The 11,117-nt window shown below is 52.4% G+C and overlaps 1 protein-coding gene across 1 annotated transcript; it reads right to left on the reverse strand.

The window, feature by feature from the left end:
- Positions 1-437: 437 nt before the first annotated feature.
- LOC120514931 (flavin-containing monooxygenase 5-like) lies at positions 438-10,901 on the reverse strand. The gene is made up of 9 exons (XM_039735576.1): positions 10,775-10,901; positions 3,545-3,687; positions 3,271-3,459; positions 2,998-3,163; positions 2,774-2,916; positions 2,497-2,696; positions 2,066-2,421; positions 1,206-1,278; positions 438-1,121 (listed from the first exon to the last, which is right to left on the reverse strand). The coding sequence occupies exons 2-9, from the start codon at positions 3,674-3,676 to the stop codon at positions 716-718; spliced, it is 1,665 nt and encodes a 554-aa protein (XP_039591510.1). The 5' UTR covers positions 3,677-3,687; positions 10,775-10,901; the 3' UTR covers positions 438-715.
- Between the last annotated feature and the right edge of the window lie 216 nt (positions 10,902-11,117).

Genomic DNA, 11,117 nt, shown 5'->3' on the forward strand with positions numbered 1-11,117 from the left:
CTATCTATCTATCTATCTATCTATCTATCTATCTATCTATCTATCTATCATATAGTGCCTTTCATATCTATCTATCTATCTATCTATCTATCTATCTATCATATAGTGCCTTTCGCTCTATCTATTTGTCTATCTATGATGGGTGTGCCCGAGTGTGTAATGGACTGGCACCCGTCACTTGGTGCTGCCAGCAGATGCCCAGGCTCACAGTGATGCCATATTGGAACAGTTTTGTCCAGAAAGTGGCTTAATGGCAGGGCACCCTCTGTTTAAAACTCATTGGCCTCTGCCACCATCATGTCTACATTGTTGCTGATGTCCAAACAGACCCTGACTGAACCCAATCAGTCACCACCCCCCTGAGACCACCGGTCTAAATGCTTCACTCCACCCTCCCCACAGACCTCCAGCCCACCATCAGACAGACCACACATGGCCAGCTTGTGACACAGATTTATTGACAACTGGCATCGTGAAGGCCGAATAGAATCTGGGAGCTGCCCTGAGGGCACAGCTGTCAATCACCAGAAATCCTCCAGTGAGACACCTCTGACAGGCCACACCCACAATAGATCTGCTGAGCCAATCAAGAGTCTTCAGCTGGTGGGGCAGCAGAGCGGTCAGCCCTGGACACATCTGGACATCTTGTGTTTTAATGATGGCCCTCCAAACCCAACAACAGCTCCCAGAGGGCCGCCTTTCTAGACGATGCCAGTCATTGCCAGTGGATGCCCACTTTGTCCACCAGCTTCTGCAGCAGTGCCGGACGCTGCCAGTGGACATAGTAGGCGACCATCACACAGAGCACTGCCGCTGTGGTCACCTTCAACAGCAGGGCACCAGCAGAGCGGTGGGGCTTCTCCTGAAGCATGCGTGTCTGGAGAGGCTTGATGACCCGCTCCCACTGGGTAAAGATGGCATTTCGTGCGCCTGCCCACTTCCCCGGCCCCATTAGCCGATACTGGTATGGTGTACAGGGCCCCAGGAAAACAGTCAGTGCCAGTCTTGGGTCCCGAAGAAACAGCCAAGGAATGCTGGGTCGCACGCCAATCTGCATGGCCAGCTCATCCATGTAATAGATGAAGTCCTCCTCAAAGGTGTGACGTTGGGAGGGCAGAAACCTGTAGGAACAGAAGGGCAGAGGTCAGGGGGCACCAGCAGCAGAGCCTGGCAGGAGCAAAGGGAACTCTCAGGCAGCTACGCACCGCTTGGCCAGTTCATCCTTCTTCCTCTGGATGTCCTTCAGCATCGCCTTCGTCTTAGGAAGCTTCCCTAACCCTGAGAAGACACAAGGCCTTTGTGACATCAGTTATCCTTAGACTCCGCCCACTTTAGACTTCTACCTGAGGGCTCTCCTCACTCCCATACCCTGCTTATGACTCCGCCCATGTTACGCTCGCATCACAGACCCGATCTCAATGATGCATATCGACTCCGCCCACAACAGCAGGCCTGCTCAATGTCAATCATTCTGGCTGACCCCACCCAAGCCCAGACTTGATCAGCATCTCATGGTGGTTGATGGCACTCATGTCACACTTGAACCACAGAGACATGCTGTTAAAGGTCCTCTCTAACTTTGACCAATGGCCCGCCTGGAGTCATTTATGCTACTTGACCCCGCCCACTTTTACATTTGGTCCTCTTTCACACGCCCTGTTTTTTGCTCCTCCCACCACAAACCTGCTCATAGCCACACATTCCTGCTCATTCCGGTTCTCGCTCCCAGACCTGTGCATCCAGCCACCTCACACTTGAACCCTGGACCCCTGCTCCACTTATCCCAGCTTTCATTCAAATGACTGTTACTTGCCACTCTTGCCATCAACCCCGCCCCCTTGCAATCCCACCTCATATAATGCCAATCCTGCCCATAATGACTCATATTTCAGATAAGAAAGGTAGAAGTAAGCTCTGATGATGGCACCAGAGAGCGGCACATGCAAGCGTGATTTTCACTGGACCCCCTAAACTTGTTCTATTAATATCTTCTCCCACCCCGGACATGCCCATTACCTTCATCCCCTGGTCACACTCTCTATGGATGCCACCTGAACATCCTTACCTGCGAAGACGCGAGTGACCCAGCGGGCTTGCATCTCCGAGACCACCATCAGAGGGCCATGTGCTTGGACAAGTCCAACAAAGGCCAGCGTGGGCTGCTCCAGGGCCGGAGGGAAGACATGCTTGTACAGCGACACCTGGTTATGGCGAACGGTGATGACAGAAGAATCGAGGAAGGGGAAGGACACGTTGTAGCCGGTGGCGAAGATGACCACATCGATTTTTTCCTCCACACTCCCGTCCTCAAAGATCACGCTGGAGCCCCTCAGCTCCTTGATGTTGGGCTTGACCACCACGGTCCCAGAGATGATGCGATTTGGCAGCTCGTCATTGACAGTGGGGTGCTGGCTGGAGAGTCTGAGGAAAGACAGCATTTGGTCAGCGGAGGAGCACCAGTCGAGTGGTCAGCTGGCGTGAGCGGCGATCAGGTACCTGTGCTTCGCCTGCAGGCCGTACAATTTGTGGTCAAAGCGCTTGTTCAGCTTCTGCTCCTCCATCCAGTTGAGAAAGGTGAGAGGAAGGATCTTCTTCAAGAGGCTCGCAAAGCGCGTGAGGAGCAGCATGTCGTAGGGCAGCCCGTCATCCAGGATGCGGTTGAGTACCCAGCAGCCTCTGCGTGTGCTCAGGAAGACCTGAAGGTGGACAGGGCGGAGCTCAGAGGTCCCACCTTCACGTGACTCCTCCTCTGCCCTCGGACCCCGCCCCTTACCTGGTCAGCGATTCGGCTCAGCTCCACTGCGAGGTCCCCTCCCGAATTCCCTATGCCAATGACGACGACCCTCTTGCCCAGGAACTTCTCGGGACCCTTGTATTCTCGGCTGTGAAAGTACTCCCCCTGAAATGTCTCGATTCCTGAAAGACACGGGTTCAAATTCACTTTGTGTGAGCCCACCTCTCGGGGCCACGAGCTCCCAGCAGGCCTCTCTGACTCACCTGGGAAGTCCTGAAGTGGCAGGTGAGGGTATGTGTGGTGCCCGGTACAAACCATCACCCCATCAAAAATGGCAGATTCCTCCAGTCCACCACTAGTGGCTGTCACCACCTCCCACTGGCCAGAGCGGGCAAAGTCGGGCCGCATTTTAACTCTGCGCACCGTCGTCTGTGGAGAGACAGTCGGCCCGAGATCAGCAACAAACCAAACAAAATAGACAGGACATGGCACATGGCACCTGGCACATGGCACATGGCAGACAGGAGACCTCTGACCTTGAAGCGAATGTAGCGCAGCAGATCAAAGTGACGGGCGTACAAGTGGAAATAATCGAGAATCTTGGAGTTGTGCATGAAGTTGGCGAAGTCGTCAGGAATGGGGAAGTCGCTGAAGCACATCATCTCCTTGGAGCTGTTGATGATCACCGAGCGGTAGATGCTGGACCGCCCATCCTCGGGGTCCTCCTGTAAGTGTAATACGACAAGGGTCACCTGTGGGCCGGGTTAGGGGGTACTGACTGGCAGAAGAGAGCCAGCACTGTGCACTCACCTTGAACCTCCAGAGACCACCCAGGCCATCACTTTGCTCGAAGCACATGGGCTCCAGCCCCTCATCCAAACAGCACTTGACGGCAGCCAGGCCCGAAGCCCCCGCCCCGATCACTGCGATGCGCCGCTTCATCTGAACAGCACCTGCATGGCACAGAGAGCGCGGACAGGTCAGTCGCCGGCGGGCAGTCCTGTGGGGGCCCAGTTCTTACTGGTCAGGGCCTGAAGGCGATCCCAACCCGAGTCACGTGGCTCCCAGGTGACAACATCTAGTCGGACTTGTGCCCCATCACTGCCAAAAACCAGTGGCAAGTCCTAACTGGGAATGGCATCCCAGAGCTCAGGGGGCACAGACCCCGTTAGCTTCACACACATGTGGTGGCCATAAGCTGATCAGAAAGTCATTCATTAGAAGCATCTGTCTCACAAACGTTAAAACGCAAAAAGACGGACCCTCAAATGAAGTATGGGGGGTTAACAGAAGTGAAGTGAGAGCTCAGCAGCTAACAGCTTAGGGTTGATGGTGGAGCTTTCAAAACATTTCAACTCCTGGAAGGGGCGGGCCAAGTAAAAGGGTTGAGGACCCCCGGCCTGGAGTGGTCACACCACACCACGGGTCACTCAGACGTGTGCCACTTTTCTGTGGCAGGTAAGCTTTTCCTGTCATTGTCACAGCAGTGTGACAGCTGCTAGCGGTAACTGAGTGTAAGGTGGGCTTTCATTAGTGGGGGCCCTGACCAGATGGCATATTGTTTTGGGGTCTCTCTGGTTTTAAACATGTGCGACTCCTCTGGCCTGGATGTCTAAGGAGTGTAAAGGTGGGATAGCCCTCCCCCCCCAATTCCTGGGGGTCCTTTCGAGTCGAGCACAGAAATCACAGGCGAGAAACTCTGCACCACATGACATGAGTGGCATTTTTAAAAGTGCAAAGTCACCAGCAGCCTGCGGTGGTCTTAACCTGGCATTTCAAGTTGTGAAGGTCCCTAAAGTCCTCCTGTCCACCACACTACTTGGTGTCTGTCGTCCTCTGTGTAAAGAAAAACTTCATCATGTTTGTGTGAAACGCACACCTCATCTCCTCCTCTCTCCTCGTCTCCTTGTGTTCCTCCTCATTGAATTCCAGCCTGTTAGTCAAACACGACCTCCCTCTTCTGACCCCACGCTGACTGTCCTGTCCTTGCCATGTGTTGCTCCATCTTCTCCTTAATAATTCCTTCCATTCATTTTCCTGTGATGTTTCATGTTAAGCTTACTGGCCTGTAGTTGCTCTGATCTGCCCAGTCACCCTTTTTATATAACAGGATGATATTTTCCATTTTCCAGTCCTTCAGAATCTCTCCAGTGCTCAGTGACTTCCTAAAAATGTGTCAAGGGTTTATATCTGAACTCACTGGCCTCCTTAAGAACTCGAGGGTCCATATTATCTGGGCCTGGTGATTTGTTTGATTTCATCTTATTTAATCTGAGCAGCACTTCTCTCTCTTTAATTTCCAAATCCCTCAGCACCTCCTTAGTAGTCCCTGTTACTGCTCTGAGGTTATCCACTTGCTCACTTGTAAACACCTCAGAATGATGTAAGTTTAGGGCGTCTGCTATTTCACTGTCTGTATCTTTTAATTCCCGTTTACTATTCCTGATGCACTTCATCTCCTCCTTAACTGTTCTTTTACTATTAAGAGTCTCTTATGGTCGTCTCTCACCTTATCTGCTATATTCCTCTCCAACTGTCTTTTAGCCTCTCTGATATCCTTCTTAATGGTTGCCCTCATGTTCTCATACGCTCTACAATTCACTTTGCAGTCATTAGTCTTACATGCCTTATTCGTCTGTTTTTCCCTTTGTAACTTCTTTTTTAAATCTTTATTAACCCACTGTGGAGTTTATTTTTAAATGTTGTATTAATTCCACATTTAGGTCTGTATCTGTCCTGCATTACATTTTTAAATCTGTTCCACTGCTCCTCGACTGTCTCCACACTTAACAGCTTATCCCAGTCCATCCTTCTGCTCAAAATTAGCCATAAAGTTCAACTTCACAATTTTAGTCTTGTCATCTGTCATCTGCACTCTTCCAAAATACTGAGAATTGGATGACATTCTGGTCACGTGACCCTAGTGGTCCAATCACCTCGAGACCCTCAACTTCTATCCTGATTATTACAGAATCCTAACCCAGACTGGTCTCACCCCCTGTTGGTGAATTATGTCGCGTCTTCTCCCGCCTATAAACATGTCCGCGACAAACGTCTCCGTCAGGAGTGTGGCCTCCAGGGGCCCAGCGGCCCGTCCAGTTAAGGCGCAGGACATGGGGGTCCTGAAGGACACGGACACTGGCGTCCATGCTTTAGACTATCGACTGCGCCACCTGTGCTCATGCGCAGACGACGAGAAGGACTGAGCGGGCTCCAAAGGGGGCATTTAAGCGCCGAGTCTCCTTAATTTAATTGTACGGTGGGGGGTCCGTTAACATTCATTTGAACGGCGAGTCCGGGCGTGCGGCGTTATGCGCGCAGGAATGTAGATGCGATAGACTGAGAAGTGCCAGCACTCCGGACCGGTGCTTGCCAGCCCACCTCAGGCCAACAGTGGAGATGTGACTTGTGTCCAGTCTAGAAAGGGACGAATGAGAAGAGCGAAATCCCGTCACGTGGCTCGCCCTGACTTTTAAGTAGCGCTGCGGTATTGTATGGGAATGTCTTCTCTTGTTGATCTGTTATTCTCTTCCTATTTTTGCAATCAGTTAAAAACAAAAGAGATGCTTTGTGAGAATCAGAAGGACCTCACGTAACCCATCAGACACCTCTTTACAGTCATAAAAGTACATCTGAGATGCGCGCACCTCCATTTGTTTCTATTAATGTCAGATTTGAGATTTCTTAGAGTTGCACAATCCATCCACAGATGAAACTTGTTTAACGGCTCGTTATTTCCGCGAGTCCCCCGTTACTTTATCACCCTCTGATTACAGCGCAGCAGTCCCCGTAAAGTCAACGCGAGACGCGCGACTCTGTCGTTAAATCTCAAAGGAAAATCTTTCTGTCAAAGAGGAGCTCGTTGTCTGCCGTCTTCCTCAGCCCGCTCGGGGTCACGTAAAGACAGAACAGCGAAAGATCAACAACTTAATGAGGATATAAAGGCCAGAACAATGTGTGTTAGGGTACAGCGGGTAGGATGATGATGATGATGATGATGATGCCTGAACGATCGGTCGATTCCACGTGATCGTCCTGGCACAGCCGCTCCGCTACTCTCGTGCCAATCCATTCCCACTTCCTCAAAGCCCAGACAGTCTGAAGTTGGTATCCTCACCCACATAAAGACGCGCAGGACACACGCAAACGTAAAGGACGCCCCCCGTACTGACCCGACCACCACGAGACTCCTGTCACCAAAGTCCACCGTCGTATTGTCGTGTCGGGACGTCGGACGGTGACAGGCGACTTCTGTAAGTGCAGGGCGAAGTGAAGACGGCGCAGTTTCAGATGTCACCCTCGGAAGATTAGCTGGCCCTGCAGGGCGCGGGGACAGCCGAGCAGGTGGCCACCTCACTACGCCCGTTTATACCGACGACGGGCGTGGCGTTCGTAGCTGTTTGTCGAATCCCACTTGTCTGTCGTGCCCTTAAGGGAACCTAAATGAGCCCCCCACCCAGATTACTTCCACCTCCCCTTTTCGGTTTTAATGGTCAGGCCCGTCATTGATTAATAACTGGGGACGCTTCAAGATCCCACCGACGAAGGGCGGTGCCTGCATGTCACTAACCGTCGTGTCCTGCGAAAAGCCCCCCAGCTGTACTTAAAAGTGTGGACGCCCAGGGTGTACAACACAGGCACATGGCGTTATTGCTGCAATATACGACTCTATGTAATAATAGTAATAATAATAATAATAATAATAATAAGAATACATTTTATTTATATAGCGCCTTTCCCACACTCAAGTGCTCAGAGAGCTCAGTGCCACTGAAGGGGCTCAGACCTTCACTGGCAGGAGGAGTCAGACAGGTTTAGGGGCCCAGTATGCCCTCAGGGCGCGGGGCAGGGCATGGCAGGGCTTTCAGGAACGGGTGTGTCGGTCTGCAGGGGTCCCAGCCGGACATTCGACACAGTGTTGGGCTGCAGCCTCCTTTCTTCCCCTCCACCATCAGCGCCAGTTGTTCCAGTTTTCTCAAATTCGGCCACAGTAGACACCTGATGACATCCTTCACTTTGTGTCTTTCAGGCACTCCGGCAGTGCAGGATGAGGAGCTTATGGGTGTTGTTAATGTTGGAGGGTCTGCAATGAGCTGGTGGGGTAGAACTGGACGGCTTTAAAGAAAGAGTGGCCCCCCAAAACGAATAAAATCAAAGAAAAACAGAGCAGAAAACACAAAACCAAAAAACATGGAAACAAGAAATGCCAACGGAGCCAACAAAACAACAAGCGCGCAGAGAAACGGAGAAGCGCGAGAGCAAAAGGAGCAGCGCACCACCCAAATGGGCGCAGATGAAACAACTCAGCGTACATCACATGCCAGTGACGTCGTGCCACCCACCCGGTTAGGGCCGTCAGCGCCATCTGACTCAAGTGGCGAGTGTAAGTGACGTAACGCTGGCCGTTCAGCCAGTTAGCCCCCCACTCCCATGCACATGCGCGGCTGGACTGTTCAAGGGGGCTCCTCTGCCCCGTGAGTTCCTACATCACCAGTTCCTCTCAAAATGGCGTCATCTGTGAACTTTTCTCTGTTTATCTGCCAAACTACATGTCTATCACAACTCTTATGGTCTCGACAGGCTGCCCCCCAGAAACTTGACGTGACCCCCCACCCATATCACATACAAAAGTCAGTAAGCAGCCCACCCCCAGGCACAGCAAGCTAAAACCAGCTCACCACGATGAGGGCCAGAAAAGTGGCACTGAGAGCCCACCGACAAGCCGCTCTCAGCAGCGAGGAGCTGACTAGGAAGGCTTCATCATGGTGGTCCTCATGGACAGACGGTGAGGCTGAAGCCAACCAGAAATGTCCCAGAGTCTCAATGCTGGATGAAGCCCACTTGGAGCTTTAAGTGGGCTCGATGGACTTTGCTCCTCATTGGCCATAGTGGGAAGTTGGCATTCTTAGGACGGATGCCCTGTGGGGGTGAGGAGCCCGTGCCCCTTCTATAGCAAAGATGGTGCCACTTTGTGCACATACCAGGGACTTTAAGAAGTGTGCGCCCCTTGGTGTATGGCACATGTGCACTTTTACTTTCATAAGCGGTGCCCAGTGGGTACCACCGCTCACCCAGGATCATCAGACTTTGGCGACCCCAGGCGGCCCCCCTTGGGTTTACTTTCAATAATGTCATAGCTTGATGACCCGTGTCTGGAGCACATGCTCCTTAACTTTCCTAAAGGGTGGCCCTCAGATGACGGTCCCCTGGGCGTCTGTCTGTGTCACCTTAAGGACTGACCAGCTCTGCAGAGTCTTTAAAACAGTAAGACCAATTTACACAAAGTACCCAAGCTTGTCAGCAATGCCAAGGAGCCAGTCAGAATCTTTTGGAAGCCCACCGACATCTGTAATGGAGAGGGGGAACTTAGCGTGCCCCCCAGTGATGACCCAAAGTGGGCACAACACACCTGAGCTCCTGTCACAAAGGCCCACCTGAGCTTCTACTTCTTCACACACCTGAGCTCAGCTTGCATTTCTCCACTTGATCTCATGAACTTCTACAGACGCACAGTGGGGTCCAACACATCCTGACGTGGGCACAGAGTAGGACTGGCACCCAACTGCCTTCTCTTCAGGACACGACATGTGTCACCTGAGAAAGGCAAACAGGATAACCAAAGCGCTTGGCCTCCCTTAATTGCCGCTGCTGTCCTCACTCCTTCTTTCTGGCCATTGGCATTCGCACCAGCAGACTGAGGGGCATTCGGCTATGGAGCAGCCACCCATCGTTGTACCCGTCGATCTGCTATCCCTGTCCTCCCCTTTGGCTGCGAGCTCTGGGTGGTGACTGACACAGGTGGCAGAAATGAGTCACCTCTGCAGGACGTCTGGGGTCAGCCTGAGAGATGAGGTGAGGACCCCTCTGACTAGGGTGCCCCCGATGCCTCCCTAAGTTGGTATTTCTGGCCTCAGGGCAGACGTAGGACACGCTGGAGTGATTACACATCTGACCTGGCCTGAGAACTCATTGGTATCCCCCAGAGAAGTGGAGCAAGTGGTGGCAGAAATAGGCATCTGGACATCTTTGCTTAGACGGGTGCCCGGGTGCCCGGGTGCCCCCCCCACCCTTGACCCGGACTGGATGGATGGAAGAGCTACTGTAAAGAAGAAATGCATCACGGCAGAGACCCTAACCTGCACAAGTGCGCATATTTGCTGTATGCGGCCCTCCTAATGGCACTCCGGTCCCCTTCCACAGTCCAATGACATGAAGTTGAGGTGGACTGGTGCTGCCAACCTGGCCCCGATGTGTGTGTGTGTTCACACTGGGATGGACTGGCATCCTGTCCAGGTGGTGTTCCTGCCTTGCACTGTCTGCTGGACAGGATAGGCTTCAGCTGCCCTGAAACCCTTCTCTGGACAAGTGGCTTTTGAAATTGGATGAATGGATGGATGAATGGATGGCTATAAATGAAGCCAGGCGAGTTCCCAGTTGGGACAGCAATCATTCGAAAATGAGCTGCACTTTATAGCGCCTTCCTTTAACCTCCCATTCCACCCCAAGACCACAACTGCCCATGACGTATCCAGACTTGGCACGGTGGCTAAGCTCCACTGACAAGGTGCCTTACTGACCCCGGCTGGCACTGCCCTCCAAGCGAGACCAGCCATGTCCCGTGACTCCATCTGTTCTGCGTCTTCATTGTCCAAACAAGTGCAGCAGGGTGACAGCTGCGTCCAGAGCTCCTAACATCATATAGCGCCTTTCACACCAAAACACACTCCATGCTCAAGAATCGCTGCAGACGCCAAGTGTTCATGAAATTTCAGATTGTCTCCTTTTTTGAGTCACAGTGAAACAGAATTACAACTGAAGTGCCAACTGCTGCTGCCTGCACCCCCACTTACTGTGCCACCTGCACCCTCAAGTGCACCTAAAATGAGCTCCTCTGCCACCCTTCATGCCCCCAAGGCCAGTGCCTCCCTTTGTGTCACTGAACAAAGATGTCACAGCTCAGCACCCATCATGTGTGTCACCCACCGGACACTCAACCCCAGCCGTGTCCACCATGGCAAAGCAGAGCCACCCGATGCGTACCTCAGAGGCGTCCGGCACTCCCGTCCAGGCAGCTGTGGCAAAAAGATCAGGATACCAAGGCCACCGTGAAGAAAAGTGCATCGACGTGTGACATCAGTGAGGATCAGCCAATTGTCACCAAGCAGAACGCAAGCCAAGATGGTGGCCCGGTCATTGTCCAGTGAGACATGGCACCAGTCAGCAGCGAGCCGTGCCAAAAGTCAGTTTAATGTTCAGTCGGTGAGCGGTAAATGAATACAAAGGGGGCAATGGAGGGCAGCAAACAAGCTAAGAAGAAGCCTTGGCACTCCTGGGACTCTCTGACTGGCCGATCGCTGACCCCTCAATCACGAGGACGTCTCAT

Source organism: Polypterus senegalus, chromosome 14 (assembly GCF_016835505.1).
Source record: "Polypterus senegalus isolate Bchr_013 chromosome 14, ASM1683550v1, whole genome shotgun sequence".
In the NCBI taxonomy this organism is placed as follows: Eukaryota; Metazoa; Chordata; class Cladistia; order Polypteriformes; family Polypteridae; genus Polypterus; species Polypterus senegalus.

What these genes read in the sequence shown, in the direction of transcription:
- LOC120514931 (XM_039735576.1), bottom strand. Translation starts at nt 3,676, where the DNA reads ATGAAGCGGCGCATCGCAGTGATCGGGGCGGGGGCTTCGGGCCTGGCT. An exon ending in GGCCTGCAGGCGAAGCACAG is followed by an intron (nt 2,422 to 2,496) that starts GTACCTGATCGC and finishes GTCTTTCCTCAG; the next exon opens with ACTCTCCAGCCAGCACCCCA. An exon ending in AAGGATGAACTGGCCAAGCG is followed by an intron (nt 1,122 to 1,205) that starts GTGCGTAGCTGC and finishes CTGTTCCTACAG; the next exon opens with GTTTCTGCCCTCCCAACGTC.